The following is a 25,087-nucleotide window of genomic DNA, read 5'->3' on the forward strand; positions in this document are numbered from 1 at the left end:
CAACTTGCCTTTTCCCTTTCAACGTTTTATCCTTTAAGCTATATACTATTGAATAAGGGAAAACGGAAAGGAAATAATTTGCTTCTTTGTAGGGAAAACGTGCCATTTACAATTAATTTCCACATGATTCTACTATATTATAGTAGAAAATCTAGTAGGCCTCTCCGATAACTTTTCTTTGAGTGATTTGTTTTACAGTTACCATGCAATCTTAATGATTGTGAGTTGTCAATCGAAATATTGTAAGTTTCCTATTGGCTGGTTTAAATGGAAAATTGATAATAAGTTAGTCCCCTGCTCTATTTCTTCTAGTCAGCTCCCACAATAAATTCTGTTAGTTGAACTCACACTAACCACATTGTAGTTACCGTAGGTCTACTTGAAGTGCAGAGGTTTACGTTTAATGAGTCGAGCAGGAAGAAACGAGCATGATGATTGAACTGTATTATTCACGATTCTTGGTTTTATTAGTGCTTGTCTTTGGTTTAGAAGTTATTGGATTAGGTGAGTTATTCTACAATTTCAAACCAAATGTTTTCCCAATCCCTCGATATTTGTTGAAAATGTTGGATCTAGGGGCATATTTCTTCAATAATTGCTTTTGGAATTTATTATTTCATTCTTTGTTCATAATTTGACAGGTGTTAAACCCGTTATTGTACCTACTCCAAGTTTAAAGCTGTGAACTATTATATTTCCCCACATCTACAAAAATACGTATTTGAGCTACCTATGTCTACAAAAGACTACTCTAGAAGTTATAATTATACTTAGGAATATGATACAAACCGTGTGATAGAAACAACAATAAACTAGGTACCTTATTTCTTACAAATTTAACATCTTTAGATCTCAAGAAAATTTTCAGTTTCTCTTATATACCTACCGTAGTCTAATATTATTTGATGTCATTATAGTTTTTGGTCTTCAAGTAAACCCGTCTATAGTGAGGTCTACGTTATAATGGCAGTGAAGAAAGATAGCAGAACAACGTTGCCGAACCTCTGTCTCGTCAATGTCTTCTATTGACGGTAGCTGATACAGGTTTATTGATGTTATTTTAACTGTTCATTCTCGTTTAAAGTAATCAATTATATTTTATTAAGCAAGAAATTATATTTTAAAATAATTTCATAATGAATGTTCATGCTTTTAAGATGAAATATTTTGTTTAGTCTATTAATTATTAATTCTACATTGTTAAAAACGATCTGGCAACAGAGCAAAGCGTAAAAGAGATAGCGCTATCCGCTTTGTTGAATGACAAGGATAGCAATACAATTGCTAATCAAACACTGTCATTATAACGTGGACCTCACTATATATACCAGCACGCAGTGGTGGCATGCCAATTGACAGAATCCCAAACGACCGAAACGCTACATTTTCCCAAACGGCCGAAAACTACTTTTTTCCCAATTGGCAGAATTAATGAAATATTGAAACTGGAACTTTCTCATTCAGCCAAATCCCAAATGACAGAAAACTTTTAAGAATTTTCCCAATCGACAGAAAACGTTGTTTGTTGCATTGAGACGAAAGTGGTGAGAGTCCCAAACGACCGAAAGTGTTGAGAGTCCCAAACGACCGAAAGTGTTGAGAGTCCCAAGCGACTGAAAGTGATAGGTTTCCCAAACGACAGAAAGTTTCTCTAGTTTGTTGCAAATGACAGAAAGCGTTATGCCAATCGGGAAAAAAGTAGTTTTCGGCCGTTTGGGAAAATATAGCATTTCGGTCGTTTGGGATTCTGTCAATTGGGACCCTACGATACCGGTGATATTGAACTGATGAGAATATTACTAAGTACTGTATTTGAAAAAAATCTTCCCAGAACTGAATAAGTTATACATTTTTTCATATAAATTTATGTTTATTTGACAGTTGTTGGCTCGTCATGTGAAGTGAAGATTGACATTGGCGTAGGACGTTGTTCGGCAACCAAAAGCCCTTCTTGTCAAAAATCAGAATGTCCAATGAGGTAAGTCTCTGCAAATAAAATAATTTTTTTTTATATGTTCATTTTTATGGGAATAGGATACGAGCAGATTTGATTGTACCTAATATAACTTTTTCTCTTATCAAGAAATAACCAGCTTCAGCTATAATACTTAATAAGTAAAGCAACAAATAACATTGTTAAGTATTAATATTGTAGCCTTACCGGCTACAACGTAACTGGTTATGAACTAGGCCTACAATTAAGATAGTCACAATAATTTTCAACCACTAGCATGAAACTAACTCAACTATAATAAACTAGAGCAATATAAGCTATATTGAATTTCTTCATAATAATAAATGGTGAAAAGTAACAAAATTGACTAACTTTGAAGTGTATAGCTCATGAATATTTTATTATTGTGATATTCTCTCATCCCTTATATATTTTTTCGACTTATACATCCATATAAATGGAATATGACATTAGGGCCCGCTTGTACAAAAGCCGGTTGAATTTTAATTGTGATTAACTTCACGAGAACTTATCAGAGAAGGCTTTTCGAAAAAAAGGCTTCTGTGATTGGTTCTCGTGGAATTTCGGGGAGGGGGTGGGGGAGATACATCCCCCTTCCCTGGATTCGCCACTATGTTTATGATACTTTTGTTTTCTTATTGATATCACACATGGTTCTCAGATCAGTTGAATTCCAGTTTTATGAATAAATTTCAATCGCTTGTGAATTGTACCGGCGGTATGTTGCAGACGCCCATACAAACCACCGCAGACACATTTCCAAAGTGACAAAGGGATGAATATTGCTGGAGTTTGTGCGCCCCCTGTGGACTGCGATGTCAACTCCAAATACAGAACAATCACTGGGGCATGTAACAACAAAGTACAGGTGGCAGCGTGGGGTCTATCTAATACAGCATTGAACAGACTGTTGCCGGCTGACTTTAGCGATGGTAAATAAATAATGAGATAAATCATATAAAAATAATATTTTTTACAATAAAAACTAACCACTAATGTATTTAGGATTATTTGTTGAGTCATGGAATATTATTTTTTAAATTGAAGAAGCACATTTTACTATAGAAAAAATCTGGTGTGGAGCACTCACACAACTTTCCTTGCCGTTATGAAAATTGATCACCTGACGCTAGTGTTCAAGCGCATTTAAAGTCTACTATTCCAAGATCTAAGCCAGCTGGTGACAGAACAATAACGCTGCAGACATAAAAATTATGAAGTCTGCTATCTCTTCATAGTAAATGATTTAATAAAATCAACACTTGCGAACAGTTTTCAAATTGAATAATCTTATTTTCTCGAACTTCGAGCTTATTTCCAATTTTAGGTGAAAATGTTACTGGACATTAATTGTAGAGATTTTTATGCTCAATCTTTTCCACTTGAATTTTTTTGTTTAAATTGTATCTGAAGCCCGATAATTGGGAATCTAAAATCAAACTTTGCATAGTTGGGGCGGAGCTCCTGAAATTTTACAGATATGGGACTTGTGGCAGTTGATAGAGCTTATCAATGACTATTTTAGGTATAAATTTGATCAAAATTGTTGGAGCCATTTTCGAGAAAATCTCGAAAAACCCTGTTTTTGACAACATTTCTGCCATTTTAGCCGCCATCTTGAATTGCATTTGATCGAAATTGTTCGTGTCGGATCCTTATAGTGAAAGTTCCAAATTTCAAGTCATTCCGTTAATTGGGAGATGAGATATCGTGTACACAGACGCACATACACTCATACACACACACACACAACACACACACACACACACACACACACACACACACACACAACACACACACACACACTCACACACACACACACTCACACACACACACACACACACACACCACACACACACACACCACACACACACACACACACACACACACACACACACACACATATACAGACCAATACCCAAAAACCACTTTTTTGGACTCAGGGGACCTTGAAACGTATAGAAATATAGAAATTGGGGTACCTTAATTTTTTTCGGAAATCAATACTTTCCTTACCTATGGTAATAGGGCAAGGAAAGTAAAAAGATATAGTACAGTACGGTAGCACAAGAAGATATCCCATTGTATAGGGCGTTCATGTTCCAATTTCCAATGTTATCTCAAGCTGATAGTCCTGGAGTAGTTTATTCCGTGAAACTATATATTATGTGACGCTGGTAGTCTCTCAGAGTGTGCCATTATTACACTCTCGACCGGCCAAAACAGTAGGCTAATAATAGGAAGTAGTCGACAATAATCGGCTTGAGTTAACATGAAAATCAGCTTGAATTTTAAAACATAAAATGACCTATACCATGGGATATATTCTTATAATTATGCTATCTTTACTCTATGGTTTCACTATAAAACATATTATGATGAAGGCGTATAGGATACTTTTATTTAGAATGATTTTTTGCAATTGCAAAGACAAATTTATCTTCAATAATATCACCTCTATATTTCATAGTATATCTATTTATTGACCGAGCGAAGTGAGGTCTAAGATTCAAGTCGACGGTTTGGCATTTCTCTTAATGTTTAAATGTTTAAATGTTTGAATGTTTAAATGTTTAAATGTTTAAATGTTTAAATGTTTAAATGTTTAAATGTTTAAATGTTTAAATGTTTAAATGTTTAAATTTTAAATGTTTTAAATGGTTAAATGTTTAAATTTTAAATGTTTAATGTTCAAATGTTTAAATGTTTAATTTTAAATGTTTAAATGTTTAAATGTTTAAATGTTTAAATGTTTAAATGTTTAAATGTTTAAATGTTAAAATGTTTAAATGTTTAAATGTTTAAATATGTTCAAATGTTTAAATGTTTAAATGTTTAAATGTTAAATGTTTAAATGTTTAAATGTTTAAATGTTTAAATGTTTAAATGTTTAAATGTTTAATGTTAAATGTTTTAAATGGTTAAATGTTTAATGTTTAAATGTTCAAATGTTAAATGTTTAAATGTTTAAATGTTAAATGTTTAAATGTTTAAATGTTTAAATGTTTAAATGTTTAAATGTTTAAATGTTAAATGTTTAAATGTTTAAATGTTTAAATGTTTAAATGTTTAATGTTTAAATTTTAAATGTTTAAATGTTTAAATGTTTTAAATGGTTAAATGTTTAAATGTTTAATGTTTAAATGTTTAAATGTTTAAATGTTTAAATGTTTAATGTTTAAATGTTTAAAGTTTAAATGTTTAAATGTAAATGTTTAAATGTTTAAATGTTTAAATGTTTAAATGTTTAAATGTTCAAATGTTTAAATGTTTAAAGGTTTAAATGTTTAAATGTTTAAATGTTCAAATGTTTAAATGTTTAAATGTTTAAATGTTCAATGTTTAAATGTTTAAATGTTTAAATGTTTAAATGTTTAATGTTCAAATGTTTAAATGTTTAAATGTTTAAATGTTTAATGTTTAAATGTTTAAATGTTTAAATGTTTAAATGTTTAAATGTTTAAATGTTTAAATGTTAAATGTTTAAATGTTTAAATGTTTAAATGTTTAAATGTTTAATGTTTAAATGTTTAATGTTTAATGTTTAAATGTTTAAATGTTTAAATGTTTAAATGTTTAAATGTTTAAATGTTTAAATGTTTAATGTTTAAATGTTCAAATGTTCAAATGTTTAAATGTTTAAATGTCTAAATGTTTAAATGTAAATGTTTAAATGTTTAAATGTTAAAATGTTTAAATGTTTAAATGTTTAAATGTTAAAATGTTTAAATGTTTAAATGTTAAATGTTTAAATGTTTAAATGTTTAAATGTTTAAAATGTTTAAATGTTAATGTTTAAATGTTAAATGTTAAATGTTTAAATGTTTAAATGTTGAAATGTTTAAAATGTTCAATGTTTAAATGTTTAAATGTTTAAATGTTTAATGTTTAAATGTTTAAATGTTTAAGTTTAAATGTTTAAATGTTTAAATGTTAAATGTTTAAATGTTTAAATTTTAAATGTTTAAATGTTTAAATTTTAAATGTTTAAATGTTTAAATGTTTAAATGTTTAAATGTTTAAATGTTTAAATGTTTAAATGTTTAATGTTTAAATGTTTAAATGTTTAATGTTTAAATGTTAAATGTTTAAAATGTTTAAATGTTAATGTTTAAATGTTTAAATGTTTAAATGTTTAAATGTTTAAATGTTTAAATGTTTAAATATGTTTAAATGTTTAAATGTTTAAATGTTTAAATTTTAAATGTTTAAATGTTTAAATGTTTAAATGTTTAAATGTTAATGTTAAATGTTTAATGTTAAATGTTTAATGTTTAAATGTTTAAATGTTTAAATGTTGAATGTTTAAATGTTTAATTGTTTAAATGTTTAAATGTTTAAATGTTTAAATGTTTAAATGTTTAAATGTTTAAAGGTTTAAATGTTTAAAGTTTAAATGTTTAAATGTTAAATGTTTAAATGTTTAAATGTTAAATGTTTAAATGTTTAAATGTTAAATGTTAAATGTTTAAATGTTTAAATGTTTAAATGTTTAAATGTTAAATGTTAAATGTTTAAATGTTTAAATGTTTAAATGTTTAAATGTTTAAAAATGTTAAATGTTTAAATGTTCAAATGTTTAATGTTTAAATGTTTATATGTTGCGCATTTCCGGAGAAATGCGGTAATAGATTTTCATGAAATTTGACAGGTATGTTCCTTTTTAAATTGCGCTTCGACGTATATACAAGGTTTTTGGAAATTTTACATTTCAAGAATAATATAAAAGGAAATAGGAGCCTCCTTCATACATCAATATTAGAGTTAAAATCAGACTATAGAATTATTCATCATAAATCATCTGTTGAGTTGATTACAAATGACGCATGTAATTCAATATCTCAATGTAACTTGGTAAAAAATCAACAGCAGTGTAGACTATAAATTGCATGCCTCATTGAATGCAATTTCTATGCACTATCAAATAGGATGCAAAGAACTTATAACAGCTTGTCTGGGCGCCTAGATGTCTTCTGGTTTTCTCGCGCTAAATCCCGGAAAGCGTTACCTAGGCTATATGATAATTAAATCTTGTGTAAGCATGATCTGATCAAATAAATAGTTGGTGTATCAGTGTGGATGTGCTTATGGTTTATTGGGACGTCGTTCAATTATAAATGTTATTTATTCTATTGATAAAATTTTTGTTCATTATTTGTTATTATATTCTTCAATTTTAATAAATTTTGAATTCCCAATTTTTTTTATTTTTACTTTTTTCATAAGTATTTAAAATCTTTGTATTTTTAATTTTTGAATTAGGTGGTATTTTTGTTGTTCGTATTATTTATTATTGCATAAGTTCGTATTATTTTCATCGTTAGTTTTCTTTTTTCATTTCTTTATGTACAATTTTTATTGTTAAGGAGACATATTTTGAGGAAACCCGTTGTCTTCATTGTGAATAAATGAATGAACTATTGTTTGCGTGCAATAACACATGCAATTAATAACTAAAATAGCTTAGTATTGTCTCTCGAACTTTCTCTGCTTTGAACTTGGACTGTCTTGATGCCAGTATGTCTTGAAGGTGATTAGCTTTTTATGTTAGTATTTTTGATACACCAGCCCCAACAGCCATTAGCCGTTTTCACACCGATATCCCGCCGACACGACATACAGACAGGATTTACTGATTTACTCTGATGGACAGTATAAGAGGAGGCTGCGGTTTATAACTGCGCGAGGTCTACTGTTCACAGAACTACTAGTAATTGAGATTCCAATTCACCAACTCTATAGTCATCTTGAATAATTTCAAGATCATTTCAAAATAAATCTTATTATTGTGTAAGAAACTCCCATATTATACTGTACATTGTGAACTGTATATTATTTTATAGTTGTTCACTCGTATATTGCATATATTGCTGTAATATATTTGAAGCTAGATTGTCTATCATTATATTTAGGGTAACTAAATTTGTTCCTCCATCTTAAAAAAATAGGAAAAACGTATTATTGCAATTATAGCTAATTGTAATATTTTTGAATAATTTTCCAGGGATATCGGCGCCTCGAAAAATGAGTAATGGAAAGCCGCTTCCTTCTGCTCGACTGTTGAGAACTCTGCTTTTTCCAATTGATAACTGTCCGTCACATATCAACGCAGAATTACTATTGACTTGGGGACAAGCAATTGCTCATGATGCATCTCATGTGGAACCTATAGGTTTGATCATTCAGAAAGTATTTTTTATAATTTCAATATCCATCAATTGATTGATTTTTATCTTATCATATCTTTCTCATTGAATACCGGTATGTCGGTTGTTAATACGATTATCTTAGTGTATGCCATACGAGTAGGACTATGACTCATCTTAAATAATCTATAGTCAGATTCACTTTTGAACTATCTGTGATCATCTATATAAGTGAGAGTAGGGTTGTGTTTGTTCGCATCAAAACTTGTCAACTTGTGGATTGCATACGGTACCGGAAAAACGGGAATGATTTAGATCCCCAAATTTTGCACATAGATTCTAAAAATATCAATTTTGTGCCCCTCGAAGCCCAAATTTCAATTTTCCTTCTAGATTTTTCAGAATTGATGTTAAAATTTCATTAATGTTACATGAAGTTCCAAACGGCATACATTGTTGTATGCCTGAAATGTGTTTTTATAAGGAGGTTATAATGTTGCTACAAGACATTCAATTTTGATCGTAGCCTGTAGCGTAATGGTAGAGCACTCGCTTTCATAACGAGAGTTCCTAGGTTCGAATTCCGATTTTTTTTCAACTTTTTTGTTCTTAATTTTTTTCTTCGAAACGTTATTTATTAAATTATTTTTTAAAGGATTTTTTTTCATTACAATTGAACTTGGATTTCATCAAATAATCTTTTAATGTAAAATGTTTAATGTTTAATGTTTAAATTTTAAATGTTTAAATGTTTAAATGTTTAAATGTTTAAATGTTTAAATGTTTAATGTTTAAATGTTTGAATGTTTAAATGTTTAAATGTTTATATGTTGCGCATTTCCGGAGAAATGCGGTAATAGATTTTCATGAAATTTGACAGGTATGTTCCTTTTTAAATTGCGCTTCGACGTATATACAAGGTTTTTGGAAATTTTACATTTCAAGAATAATATGAAAGGAAATAGGAGCCACCTTCATACATCAATATTAGAGTTAAAATCAAACTATAGAATTATTCATCATAAATCATCTGTTGAGTTGATTACAAATTGCATGCCATGACGCATGTTATTCAATATCTCAATGTAACTTGGTAAAAAATCAACAGCAGTGTAGACTGTAAATTGCATGCCTCATTGAATGCAATTTTTATGCACTATCAAATAGGATGCAAAGAACTTATAACAGCTTGTCTGGGCGCCTAGATGTCTTCTGGTTTTCTCGCGCTAAATCCCGGAAAGCGTTACCTAGGCTATATGATAATTAAATCTTGTGTAAGCATGATCTGATCAAATAAATAGTTGGTGTATCAGTGTGGATGTGCTTATGGTTTATTGGGACGTCGTTCAATTATAAATGTTATTTATTCTATTGATAAAATTTTTGTTCATTATTTGTTATTATATTCTTTAATTTTAATAAATTTTGAATTCCCAATTTTTTTTATTTTTACTTTTTTCATAAGTATTTAAAATCTTTGTATTTTTAATTTTTGAATTAGGTGGTATTTTTGTTGTTCGTATTATTTATTATTGCATAAGTTCGTATTATTTTCATCGTTAGTTTTCTTTTTTCATTTCTTTATGTACAATTTTTATTGTTAAGGAGACATATTTTGAGGAAACCCGTTGTCTTCATTGTGAATAAATGAATGAACTATTGTTTGCGTGCAATAACACATGCAATTAATAACTAAAATAGCTTAGTATTGTCTCTCGAACTTTCTCTGCTTTGAACTTGGACTGTCTTGATGCCAGTATGTCTTGAAGGTGATTAGCTTTTTATGTTAGTATTTTTGATACACCAGCCCCAACAGCCATTAGCCGTTTTCACACCGATATCCCGCCGACACGACATACAGACAGGATTTACTGATTTACTCTGATGGACAGTATAAGAGGAGGCTGCGGTTTATAACTGCGCGAGGTCTACTGTTCACAGAACTACTAGTAATTGAGATTCCAATTCACCAACTCTATAGTCATCTTGAATAATTTCAAGATCATTTCAAAATAAATCTTATTATTGTGTAAGAAACTCCCATATTATACTGTACATTGTGAACTGTATATTATTTTATAGTTGTTCACTCGTATATTGCATATATTGCTGTAATATATTTGAAGCTAGATTGTCTATCATTATATTTAGGGTAACTAAATTTGTTCCTCCATCTTAAAAAAATAGGAAAAACGTATTATTGCAATTATAGCTAATTGTAATATTTTTGAATAATTTTCCAGGGATATCGGCGCCTCGAAAAATGAGTAATGGAAAGCCGCTTCCTTCTGCTCGACTGTTGAGAACTCTGCTTTTTCCAATTGATAACTGTCCGTCACATATCAACGCAGAATTACTATTGACTTGGGGACAAGCAATTGCTCATGATGCATCTCATGTGGAACCTATAGGTTTGATCATTCAGAAAGTATTTTTTATAATTTCAATATCCATCAATTGATTGATTTTTATCTTATCACATCTTTCTCATTGAATACCGGTATGTCGGTTGTTAATACGATTATCTTAGTGTATGCCATACGAGTAGGACTATGACTCATCTATATATAATCTATAGTCAGATTCACTTTTTGAACTATCTGTGATCATCTATATAAGTGAGAGTAGGGTTGTGTTTGTTCGCATCAAAACTTGTCAACTTGTGGATTGCATACGGTACCGGAAAAACGGGAATGATTTAGATCCCCAAATTTTGCACATAGATTCTAAAAATATCAATTTTGTGCCCCTCGAAGCCCAAATTTCAATTTCCTTCTAGATTTTTCAGAATTGATGTTAAAATTTCATTAATGTTACATGAAGTTCCAAACGGCATACATTGTTGTATGCCTGAAATGTGTTTTTATAAGGAGGTTATAATGTTGCTACAAGACATTCAATTTTGATCGTAGCCTGTAGCGTAATGGTAGAGCACTCGCTTTCATAACGAGTTGTTCTTAATTTTTTTTCTTTGAAACGTTTTATTATAAATTATTTTTTAAAGGATTTTTTTTCATTACAATTGAACTTGGATTTCATCAAATAATTTTTTAATGTAAAATTTTGTCACTGTTTGGAATTGGGGCTGCCTGATTCAAATTGAGGAGGATCTAATCGATGCTATAGAATTGATGTATTGAAAAAAATCAATATGATACTGTGAGGTTTTCACTATAATAAAGGAAAGAACTAGCTTCATGTAAGGAATAGGAAAATATGTTTGACACATCATCACGTCTGAACTACTCAACTGATTAATTTGAAATTTTGCATATTATAGATTCTTAATTAACCGATGATGGTTATAGGCCTATATTCAATTCTTCAAGGTTTTATTATGTCAAGTTTTCAATTTGTCATGCTTCCAGTTGTTTTAAAGAAACAGCTGAACATTTCTTTCAAAAGGGGGATTATATGATAGGTATGATTGGGGATCCTATTCGAATAAAATAACTGGTTTTCTGTCGCATCAAAATTTTGGCCCGCCATCTTGGAACCGCCGTTTGAATTCAACTTATTTTTTTTAAATTGGAAGGTAAGTCATATAATACATGATTTCGATACAGAATTTCAAGAGAAAATGAAGGGTGAAAACCGCACCGATTTCTCAAACCGTTCAAAAGTTATTCTCATTCAAAGATACTGATAAAGCATCCATCTATCCATCATCTATAGCCTACTATAATAATGTAAAGAACTGGATCATACACGTGTACGGGATAGGAAAATTATGGTTGACGCATCATCACGTCTAAACTACTGGACTGATTGTCTTAAATTTTTGCATAAAGATTCTTTATTAACCGAGTATGGTTAAAGGCCTATTTTCAATTTTCCAATATTTCATTATGTCAAGTTTTCAGTTCGTAAAGTTTCAAAATAGACCCTTGCGAAGCACGGGTTACCTGCTAGTTTCCTATAAATAACATCAATGTTTCCCATTCAATCAATGCTAACAGTTGAAAGGGAGTTGAACAGTTGATGCGTCAGTTGAAAGGGACCCAGCATAGCTAATAAGGGTACTGCTGTAATCAACTTGAGTGGAAGCTTAAGATTTCATTGCATGATAGCTATCGATCATTAAAGTGAGGCGGTAATCACTTGTTTTGCCGACCTCTCCAAGGCTTTTGACTGTGTAAATGTAAGATATGAATAAACTCAGACTTCATTGTTTTGGGGGCTCTGCATTGAAATGGATATATTCCTGTATATGACAAACAGGTATCAAGTCACAGAGATTCAACATAGAACTAAAAATAAAATAAAATTCACACAATCAAAGCCTAAATTAATTGTTTCTGGGGTCCCTCACAGTTCTATTCTCGGCCCCTTGTTGTTCTTGATCCATGTGAATGATGTTGCAGGGTCGGTTCCCATTGAGAATCTCTATTTTTTTGCAGATGATACGACTCTGGTGAAAAAGTGCCAAGACTTAAGGAAATTGGAAATTGGATGATTAGTCTGTTTCAATATTTTGCAGATAATAAATTGATGTTGAATTCCCCAAAAACGAATTATATGTGTCTACAAACCCATCAGAGTAGGAGGTTAAAACACAATGAAACACCTAAATTATTCATTGGAGAGTCGGAATTGTAATCAAGAACTGGACGGACCTCTTAGGAGTGAAACTGGAAGAAGGGCTGGGTTGGGGGAACAATTGGATAAGATTGAAAGGAAAATAGCAAGTGGAATTTGTCTTGAGGAATTTGAGTAAATCGACAAATAAGACTCCATTAAAGTCTGATGTCTATCATTGCTTGGTGGAGTCACATATTAATATTATTCAGTAACCCTATGGGGCACTAGAGAGAGTAACCTTCAGCAAATTTTCATTTGCCAAAAGAAAGTACTGCGCACTATGTTGAGGTTGCATCCACAAACACATTTGTAGGAATAATTTAGTTGAAATGGAGATTCTCAGTGTGTTCCCTGTCTATATATTTTGGAAATGTGTATTCAAGACGCATGAATATAATACACGGCATAAGAGTACCTCTTCTGAGTCGTCTATCATGAATTGACTTGATTTGGCTTGACTTTGTATGGAGAAAAACCTAGTTATATTGGTAGAAAGATTTAACAAGTACTAGTATAGACTTGGTAGTATATATGGACCTTTGCTGGTATTAGAATTTTTACTAGAGAAAGATTCACCAATTAGGTTGCGGGAAATATTTATTTATTTTTATTTATTTATCTATTTGTCAATACAATATGACAAATCATATGAATATGATCAAGAAAGAACAACTGGCATAGCCCAGAACTATTATGTTCCCAAAATTTGATATAAATATAATAACATGTCCATGAAAACAGGTTATGTTCTTACTGTGGAAAGTTAAAGTTCAATTTCTGTCCAAAAAAAAAATATATATGAGCTGAAAATTTTGAATTTAGAATGATTAAAACACCAAATCTTAATAAAATATTGCACTTAATATCACCACACATTGAATAAATATTAAGGATAAAGGAGTTTAAACGAAGTTTGGAATCATTTCCAAAGGAGGAATGATTTTATAGTCTGAAGGACTATTTTGACCACTGTAATAGAGTCAAAGACAAATGTAACTATATACTAGATATAAATTTCATGTAACATTAATGCTGTCTTGGTTTATTTTTGCTAGCACTTTGACTTGTCTGACGCCGTTGAGGCCAACCAGACGTAATATATATCTATCTTTCTATATATAAATTTAATACTATTATTATTACTAAAGAAACGAAAATTATAGGATTACAGTTCATCACATTGTACTGCCGTGCTACCAATTTTTCCTTAAACGGTTGGATTAGCATTTAACACCTATCACCTAAGGAAAGTTGTCGGCTCCAATAAAATAGATTCTTGATAAACTGTGAATGGATCTATTGCCTATGAATGAGAAATCCAGTTTTCAGAGCAAATTAACTTATAATCTTCAGATGAAAATTTTGGCAAAACACAGAAATATACAAAGAACAATAACTTACAAGCCTAATGATTTCAAGTAACTACGAACTAAAATACTTATCTAGTTTACAGTTGAAACACAGTGGCTATTGGCTTTACTACACTAATAGCGAATTTTGCACAAAAATTTATATAAACTTCAATCTAAAACATTAATAAATTCATTTAAACAGACAATAACTCAGAGCACAAAATTATACAAGCAACAGCCAGCCATGTTTTTCAGAAGAAGATCGAACAGGAAAAAGACACAAGTTGCCAGTCACGAAGACAACGCCTCCAACATTATAGACACGTCACCAAAATATTATAATTTACAAGTTTAGAATTCACATTCTACATCTGTTCTCAATAAAACTTTATTTTAAAATGTTATTTTAAATTTTTTATATATATTCTATTTAAATAAACTGTTTATCCAGTAATTTGTTAACCCTGCCTCGGTGACATTATGGAACAATGCAACAAACATTTACGATAATAAATTCTCCGTCAAAAAGTTTATCCGTCTATTGATAACTCTGACATTTACTATAAAGTTCCATAGATCTCGAATTGAAGATTCGATTCCAATGTGAGAAGAAAAATGTAATATTACAAATACCCCCCTCTTGACATAAAAAAATTTTACTGTTTGAAAATTTAAAGAAAAAATTTACATTGACCCTAATGAAAATTGTTGAAATTTAAATTTGAGAACAGTAACAATTTTTTCTAGAAAAACATTACATGTCATCCAAAAATATTGAAAATTATTATAAAAATTCATCAATAGCGTTTGTTATATGTTTCCAAACAATATCTCAAAATATAGAATATCAATATTACTTTTGATTTAGCTTTATAATTTAAAGAAAAATATCTCAACAGAAAGTTTAATATGTAAAGAATAGTTTTTTGAAATTGCACATAAATTTAATAGATAGAAAAATTTAATTTTTATTGCATAAAAAAAATTTAGTATGTTGAATGAAAAATTTATTATTATTATTATTATTTTTTTTTTTTTTTAAATGAATTGATGAATTGTTACATTTAATTTTCACATAAAATTTCAATAAATCAAAAAATGTTCATTTCTTTCACTATTGACGCGGTTGATTTTATTGATGCACATTTTGGAAAACAGTCCGTTAAGGCACTCAGTATGATTTTCAGTTAAGTGTGACTCCAATGTGATGACGTTAAGTGTTGGGCTGATCTGGATGCACGTAGTGTTGGGCTGATACTTGTAGTCGACTGCTGCATACCAAACTCGATACAGGTGACATCTCAGTTAGCATTGCTTCATGTTTGTAGTAGACGGCTGCATTCCAAACTTGATACCGGTGACATCTCAGTTAGCATTGCTTCATGTTTGTAGTAGACGGCTGCATTCCAAATTCAATACAGAGTCACATAAATTTTGTATCATATTTGTAATTATACAATGTACATTTCAGGCTTGAAATGACAATGTAATTTGTTTTTTGGAAAAGAGATAGACGCTGCATACAGGATTAATTTAGGTGAGGATTAATTTAGGTAAGGTTTGGTTTTTTGATATTTTCAGCTTTCAAGGTTTAGAGTTCTGCATACAGGAATAATTTAGGAGAGGATTTTTTGAATCAATTCTTTCATGATACTGTGACTGTTCTTCTGAATTCAAAGTTGTGAATGTGAACATGGATGGCAATTACCTCCAGGTAATGCAGTAGTGTTGAAGTTTGAGATACAGAGTCAGCAATAAGCATTGGCATTGCTATTGGCGTATGCTTTGGTGTCGGCTTTGGCATCGGCGTTGATATTGGCATTGGCGCAGGCATTGGCATTGGCATTGGCGCAGGCATTGGCATTGGCATTGGCGCAGGCATTGGCATTGATTTTTGTTGTTGGCATCAGCATTGGCGCAGGCATTGGCGTAGCTATTGGCATTGGCGCAGGCATTGGCGTAGCTATTGGCATTGGCGCAGGCATTGGCATTGGCGCAGATTTTGGCATTGGCGTAGCTATTGGCATTGGCGCAGGCATTGGCATTGATTTTTGTTGTTGGCATCAGCATTGGCGCAGGCATTGGCGTAGCTATTGGCATTGATTTTTGTTGTTGGCATTGGCGCAGATTTTGGCATTGGCGTAGCTATTGGCATTGGCGCAGGCATTGGCGTAGCTATTGGCATTGGCGCAGGCATTGGCGTAGCTATTGGCATTGGCGTAGTTATTGGTGTAGGCCGCAGCGTTGATTTTGGCGTAGATATTGGCGTAGTTATGTCACACTAGTTTGAAAATCACCCAAATGTTCTTAACACTCTTCATGGCGTTCACTTGTTACTGATTTCGAGATTCACATGATAACTATTTCAATGTTAATGTCTGTGCTGTACCTGTTATCTTAAAATGCTTATAAACTAAAAGAAAAACTTGATTAGGCTATCAATACAATCTAATACACATAAAATTATTTTAAGTATCTATGAAATTGAAATTTGTTAACATCTTATTATACAGTCAGCAATACATAAATTGTGAAATATGGACATATCAATGATAAATTTAAAAAAAAATCATTCATTTATTCACTGTTCAAATATCAACATTTTAATCCATTCTTCAAAATAGAAATATAATTTCATAACACCCTGTATCATTATCAAAATTGTAAAAAACAAACATCATAACAACACAACAAAAATTTAATTTCAATACATATTTCAATAATTTCAGACATTTGGTCTTCTATTCAATCATTTCATAATATATTTGCATTTCATTATTATTTAATATAACATTTCATTTATAGCATGTTCATTTCACATTTATGATTTATCATTCAGGGTTTCAAAATTATTTAGTTTTAATTTTGTTCAAAAATTGTATAAAAAGCAAATTATTTAATATTATTAATCATCGTTTGTTGGATACTATAGTTTATTTCGACTCTTCAATGTTCTAAACACAAACTACATTTCATGACAAAACTTTACTATCAATCATTAAACAAGAAACCATTCAAAACATCAATAATATTTTGCTTCAAAGGCAAACAATATTCATAATTAATCATCATTTTGCATCTATGGCAATCAACATTATTAATCATTATTTTGCATCTATGGCAATCAACATTATTAATCATTATTTTGCATCTATGGCAATCAACATTATTAATCATTATTTTGCATCTATGGCAATCAACATTATTAATCATTATTTTGCATCTATGGCAATCAACATTATTAATCATTATTTTGCATCTATGGCAATCAACATTATTAATCATTATTTTGCATCTATGGCAATCAACATAAGTAATCAACACAAAAAATATTATCTCATTACTGCCTCTCTAAGTCATAACCTCTGTTATTCCTTCTTTAGGCAATAATGGGTTTCCATCTCAAAAAACAATCACATACCAGCAAAATTCTAATCAACAAACCCCACTAAAAATTCTACATACACTCCAGCATCCATTTCAAACGATAATCAATCATATCAAAATTTATAGAACAAACAGTTTTAAAATTTAAAAAAAAATCATTCATTTATTCACTGTTCAAATATCAACATTTTAATCCATTCTTCAAAATAGAAATATAATTTCATAACACCCTGTATCATTATCAAAATTGTAAAAAACAAACATCATAACAACACAACTGGGTAAATAAATTCCCTAAAACAATACAAAGAAGAGAAAGATTAATTAGAGCCTATCCTACATGTCAGTACTGAACTTTCATGAGGAAGTATATTTAATAAAATATACTACTATGGAATTTTGTAAATTCCAAGTATGACTCTAATTTGTTATAATTGTGAGCTATCACTCCCACAAAAACAACTGGTGAAGGAAAAAATGTTGACTATTGTGACTGGGTGGAAAGTTCCTAGATGTCTGTAAGGCAATGTGATAGCAGACTCTAGTATCGGACCACAAAAACAAAAGTATGCAAAAGGTTTTACAAACATTTGTTGTTGCAGTCATAAGGTTTTTATATCGCAAACAAGTAGGTCAGATAATCGAGTCCAGCCGTATGTGGTTCACGCCCACACCTCTAAAAAAATCACACCTACTTGTCTACCAAAAATCCAAAGTATTGGACAGCAAAGAAAAAATAAAATGCAAAATGGGTTAAAAGCCCAGAAGAAAACTATAACCTAATTACATATGGCTTATGGCACAATATGCAATGAAAGATGAGAACATGGGACATAATTGCTCTGAAAAACCTAATTACCTAATATGATACCTAAAAAAAATAGACATGATTAAAATATGTAATACATGATGAAAAAATATACCGCAAGCAAACAATTATTTACACAACAATGGATAGATTTTAGAAAAGTTAAGTTTTATCAACAATTAAAGATTAGGAAAATAAGCTACTATTTCAACTTCTAATATTATTTCAGAAAAAATACAAATTTAAATGACTATGGACAAGATTGGTTAAGATATGCATCATAGAAGAAATTTACTGAATATTACACAAAGACAGGAAAGAATCGAAAATTGAAAAGATTAAGGGCCAAGAAAAATAGGCTACAGGAAAGAAAAAAGACACAATTATGGACTCTTACCATACGTAGTATTTACGGTCATTGCTATTCTGAATCCCGGCATAACACAGGATTCCTAATCATTGTGTGCTTTCTGATGGTATTTCTTCATCATATATTGATTGACTCTCACAATTTTACCTGTACTTATCTCTTCCAGTTTGAAACACCCTTTATTGAGATCATCTCTTATTATGTAAGGTCCACGATATTTAGGACACAGCTTGGCAGAAAACTTTTTCAGCTTGCTCGACAAAATGTAATTTCGAATTACAACTAGATCATCAACTTTGAATTTATACTTGGGTTTATTATGCATATTCTGTTTGAATCTCCTGATGACACCTCTATTCTTTATTCTGTACAGTATTCGTTTGTTTCTGATACTTTCTTCTTCAAGTTCAAACTTATTTTCTACAGGATATTTGATATATTTGAAAACAAGATGTGCCAATTTATGATTCATCATAAGCTCCATGGGTATGTGACCAGTCGATTCATGAAAATTGTTGTTGATGACAAATTCAACCTTATCAATATACTTGTACCAAATATTATGCTTATTTACAGGAACGTAAGTTCTCAATATGCGATTGACCTCTTTCAATGGTCTTTCACTAAGATTTGCCTGGGGATGATAAACTGAAATGTAGTAATATTTTATACCTAATCTTTCCATAGATTCTTTCCACAATCTGCTTTGAAAACAAGTACCATTATCACTGATTATATATTCAAATTTACCAAATTCATTTACATATTTCTCAACAACTTTTACTAAATTATGGGCGTTAGCCTTAACTATAGGATACAACTTTGTAAACTTAGTAAAGCCATCATGAATAATGCACATCCATTTGTACTTGCCACCTGGTAATTCTCCATAGACATCAATGAACACTTTGTGATGTTTTTTCTCAGAAATTATGGTATGCATTTCTAATAATTTCTTTTCATTTGATGTCTTTACAAGTTGACAATACTTACAGTATCTTATAGTTTTGGTAACAAGTCTGTAACAATCTTTTATGTAAAAAGTTTCTTCAATAAATTTGCATGTTTTTGATATACCTACATGACCTAATCTTTCATGAAATTCAACTATCAATTCTTCATACAGTGCTGAAGGCACACAAACTTTCCAAAAACTATTCTTTCCAGATTTTCTAGTGAACAAAAGATCATCATTTACTTTAAAAAATTTGTTGATATTCAAATTACCTGTCTCCAACTTTTCTCTTACATTTTTTAACCAAACATCATCTTTTTGAATTTCTTTGATCTTCTTTACTATCTCGATTAACTTGTTATCACTCTTAATGATATTCAATACCTTGAATTCATTTGAATTTCGATTTTCTAAATTACCTTCATAATCAGTTCTAGAAATGATATCTGGCACAATGTTATCCTTTCCTGCTACAAATTCCCACTCAATATTAAAATTCTGTAATGCAAGAATCCATCTTCCCAAACGACCATGTCCTATCTTACATTTTTTTAAAAAGGTCAAGGCTTTATGATCTGTACGGACAACTATTTTTTGATTACCAAAATAATTTTGAAGTTTCATCAAGCCAAATAATACAGCTAAACATTCTTTCTCACATATTGTGTAATTTAATTCAGATTTCGTTAAGCTTCTGCTAGCATATGCAATGACACAGTGTTCCTTATCTTCACCTTCCTGAAATAACTCAGCTGCAATTCCTACATCACTGGCATCAGTGGCCAAAATGAAATTTTTGTTATAATCAGGATGTTTCAAGATCACACAGTCGATGAACCTATCTTTGATTTCTTGAAAGGTATCATTATCTTTTTCAGTCCAAATGAATTTATTTTTCTTGCATAGAAGATGCTTAAAACGATTTGTCAAGTATGAATAATTTTTCTGAAACTTTCTGTAAAAATTACAGAGACCTATGAATGACTGCAATTGTTTCAAATTTTGAGGAATGGGAAATTTCTGAATAGCATTTAGCTTAGAGTCATCTGCTTCAATACCATTTTTACTGATAATATAACCCAAATACTTTATCTTATCTGCAATAAATTTCGATTTATTCAGTTTCAACTTCAAATTACTTTCCCTCAACTTATTGAATAATAGTTCAATTCGACTGATATGTTGTTCAAGAGATATACTAGAAATGGCAAGATCATCAATATAAGCAATAGTAAACTCACAAACCTCTTCACCTAGCATTTTGTACAAGCACTTGATAAATTCAGAACCACTAATATTCAATCCAAATGGTAGATGTGTATATTGATAAGTCTGTCCAAAAACATTGAAAGCTACATACTTTTTACTATCTTCAGTTAATTTTACCTGATTGAAACCTTGAGTGAGATCAAAACTGCTAATGTAGTTGCACTTATTGAAACGAATGATCAAGTTATCTATTGGTTCAGTTTCTGTAAAATCCCTTATTATGTACTTATTTATTTCTCTTCCATCTAAACATAATCGAATTTCATTGTTTGGCTTTTTCACTACTACCATAGGGCTTGTATATTCAGAGCTACCTGGTTCAATGATTTTCTGATCTAACATTTTCTTCAATTCTTTCTTGACTTGATCTCTATACTGATATGGAATCGGATAACTCTTCTTATCTAATTTCACATCATCTTTCATTTTAAGTTGACATAAATAGTCTTTTGCAGATCCAGGACTATCAGAGAAAATATCTTTGTTATTTTCAAATACTTCAATTAATTTGTTTACCAATTCAGGAGATTCATCGCTTAGCTGTAATCTTAAATTATCAATCTGCTGCTTCCATAAAGTATCAAACGTTTCTTGGTCTCTTACCATGTTAACATGAAAAAGTCTATTGTACTTCAAGGTATCCTTTTTTATAAATGGAAAACAACAATCTTTCAGTGATATCATATTTTGATTAAAATCAATAATTGCTCCAGCATCTTTTAAGAAATCACAACCCACCAAAATATCCACATTTAAATCTTGAACTATAAGAAAAACTATTGGCAATTCTAACTTACCAAAAAATACCTCTAACATAATCTGTTTATTTATCTTCTTATGTCTCATACCAGTAGCTACAACTATACTTACATTAGGAGCTGGTACCAAGTTCAACTTGAGATTGTTTTTCTTCATTTCATCAACAAGTTTCTCATTAATTACATTTACCTCAGAGCCGGTGTCAATAATCATTTGATATTTCTTATTGAAAATTTGTACTTCTATTTCTGCTAAGTCATATCCAGTGGGTGGAGTATTCTCTTGTTCCTCCAATAGTTCATTAAAAATACAACCTATCATGTATGGTTCTTCTTGACAAACAATTTCAGATTTACTCATAGCTTCATCTACCTGAATTTCTGGAGTATGTACCATATTACACTTGATGCTTTAATATGACTTTCTTGATAACTAGGCATTACTTCATTACTTAAATTCTTACAGCTATTTTCTTGCACATGAATTTGACTGATTAATTCTGGCTTTCTTACTTCAAACCTGTTTGAAGTTTCAGAATCAAAATTTATTTTATTCATGTCTACAGTTATATCAAAATTTGACCTTTCCTTAACTGGGAGAGCAGGGCTGTCGTTTCGTCGTCCCATTATTAGTTTAAAGGAGCATTATGTCTTGGACGATTTGCATTTGTCTGATTTGAAGTTTGAGCAGGCATATAACCTGGCGGTGGTAGGCTGAAATCTAACTGGTAGTTGTTAGCTGGTCGATTTAGATTTGATTGATTTGAATTCACAAGTTGATGATTTCTATTATCTCTGAAATTATGCTGAAAATTTTGATCTCTATGACCATTATTGTTTGGTCCATTTTGGTACCGTCGATTTTGGAAATAATTCCTACCTCCTTGATACTGCTTATTATTATCATGAAACATCACACCATTTGAATTCTGAGACCTATTTCTATCATCCCTATGTTCACTCTGATGAAAACTTATTGTTTTATTTTGACCTCCAGCTTGAGCATTGTTATGATCACGGGGCATTTGTCTGTTTACTTTGTAAGTGTCAGTATTGTCAAACTCATTCAACAAACAAATAAACTCATCACTAGTCTTAATGTTACGAATAATAGCAGCTGTAGATATGGTTTCATCAAAATGACCTTTCAAAAACTTGAAAATAGTATCTTTATCTAAGGCTGGAATTAGATTCTTAGCAATGTTGAAACGAGAAATATAATACTCAGTAAGATTCTTAGATAAGTTTGGCTTATATTTTCCAAATCTCAAATCATCTCTAGCAGATGACTGAATGTTGTCTGACCACATTCTAGCAATGAATTTCTCTTTAAATTCTTCAAAGTTATTTATATCAAAACGGATGAAAATCCACCAATCACGATGAGCAAAATTTGAATTAAAATTGTTTTCCAAAATACCCTTAATTTTGATCCAGTTTGTGATTTCATTTCTCTCAAGATACTCGGTCAAGTTTATTAAGAAATGCATTGGATTCTTTTTGTCAATTTGCATTTGGAATTCAAACCTATCGAAATTACTATTGTTACCAGTATGATTACACATCGGTTTTGTTGACATGTTAATTTTATTTATGTTTTTTCTAACCTCAGTTATAGCAGCTGTATTTTCTTGACAATCTATTTTCAAAGAGGATAATACCTTGATTTCCTTGTCTACTTTTTCGTTTAATTCTACAACCTCTTTTTCAACATGCTTAATACTTTCATTGTTTTCTGCATTGATAGCATTTTGTGTCATATTTTGTTGCTCAACTATGATCTTATTTTTATTTACTCTTTCATTAACCTCACTGACCCTATCAGAAACTTGAATGATTTTGTTTTGCATTGATGTTTCTACATCTAACATTGATGTTTCAAGATCATTAGTTTTCTGCTGTAGATGACCTATTTCTTTGTGATTTTTACTTAATGTATCATTTATCTCTTTCATTTCCCGCTTTGTACTAACCTGATCTAGTCTTATGCTAGCAAATTCTTGCTTCATATCATCAAACCTAGCATTAAACTTAGCATTTTGCTCATCAATCTTAGCATTTTGCTCATGTTTCAAATTATCAAATCTTTGTGTTAGGAACTCTATAAGATTTATATCATTTTTAGCTCCTACCATACTTGTTTCATTTGATATTTCTACTACTTTCTCATGACTTGTTACATTTGAAACGTTTTCACTTACAGCTACACTATCGTTTGAGTCATTGTTTAAGGTTAGGTCTAAATCTTGTGATTCTTCATCTAAGTTTTGAATGTTTTCACTGGATAAAACTTCATTATTTTTATTGCTCTCCATCTTGCTACTGCGTAAAAAATATTTACTCATTAGAACCTGAACTTTCTTGAACCGATTTCCCACTCAGCAGAATCTCCCATTCACAATTCATCAAGATATCTATCCTACCAATAATTTTTTATAACCAGGGATATATTTTGTAGTTTGAGTCCCACACCAGGGCGTACCATTTGCCGTGGTATCAATTTTTCCTTAAACGGTTGGATTAGCATTTAACACCTATCACCTAAGGAAAGTTGTCGGCTCCAATAAAATAGATTCTTGATAAACTGTGAATGGATCTATTGCCTATGAATGAGAAATCCAGTTTTCAGAGCAAATTAACTTATAATCTTCAGATGAAAATTTTGGCAAAACACAGAAATATACAAAGAACAATAACTTACAAGCCTAATGATTTCAAGTAACTACGAACTAAAATACTTATCTAGTTTACAGTTGAAACACAGTGGCTATTGGCTTTACTACACTAATAGCGAATTTTGCACAAAAATTTATATAAACTTCAATCTAAAACATTAATAAATTCATTTAAACAGACAATAACTCAGAGCACAAAATTATACAAGCAACAGCCAGCCATGTTTTTCAGAAGAAGATCGAACAGGAAAAAGACACAAGTTGCCAGTCACGAAGACAACGCCCTCCAACATTATAGACACGTCACCAAAAATTATAACTTATAAGTTTAGAATTCACATTCTACATCTGTTCTCAATAAAACTTTATTTTGAAAATGTTATTTTAAAATTTTTTATATATATTCTATTTAAATAAACTGTTTATCCAGTAATTTGTTAACCCTGCCTCGGTGACATTATGGAACAATGCAACAAACATTTACGATAATAAATTCTCCATCAAAAAGTTTATCCGTCTATTGATAACCTACAGTTTGTCGTTCTAGGGAGGAATCAATAAATCCCTTAATAGGACCATTTCAAGTGTGCTGTGTGCAGAACCCCTTAATAGTGCACAGAACCGCTACGTAGTACAGTAATGCTACCTACATTTCCCACGAATCTAACCCTGTCATACATTTTGGCTTGCTGGGCCCCTACATTATATAGTAAGCCAACATATTTTCCACATTCAACCTCGATATAGTACACCTCAATTTATTAGAGACCTCGTAATAGTGCATTTTCTGAGCGGTCTCTTGATATATATG

At 30.7% G+C, this 25,087-nt stretch overlaps 1 protein-coding gene across 1 annotated transcript in view; it reads left to right on the forward strand.

Annotated features, from left to right (window-relative positions):
- Positions 1 to 312: 312 nt before the first annotated feature.
- Positions 313 to 25,087, forward strand: part of LOC111061568 (peroxidase) — a 35,536-nt gene continuing 10,761 nt past the window's right edge. Inside the window, exons 1-6 of the mRNA XM_039435130.1 lie at positions 313 to 504; positions 1,882 to 1,978; positions 2,705 to 2,907; positions 7,980 to 8,147; positions 10,365 to 10,532; positions 12,486 to 12,543. Coding sequence (XP_039291064.1) covers positions 429 to 504; positions 1,882 to 1,978; positions 2,705 to 2,907; positions 7,980 to 8,147; positions 10,365 to 10,532; positions 12,486 to 12,543 — 770 coding nt within the window. The 5' untranslated portion in view covers positions 313 to 428. The remainder of the gene's footprint in view (positions 505 to 1,881; positions 1,979 to 2,704; positions 2,908 to 7,979; positions 8,148 to 10,364; positions 10,533 to 12,485; positions 12,544 to 25,087) is intronic.

The sequence above is a fragment of the Nilaparvata lugens genome, chromosome 8 (genome assembly GCF_014356525.2).
Source record: "Nilaparvata lugens isolate BPH chromosome 8, ASM1435652v1, whole genome shotgun sequence".
NCBI lineage: Eukaryota > Metazoa > Arthropoda > Insecta > Hemiptera > Delphacidae > Nilaparvata > Nilaparvata lugens.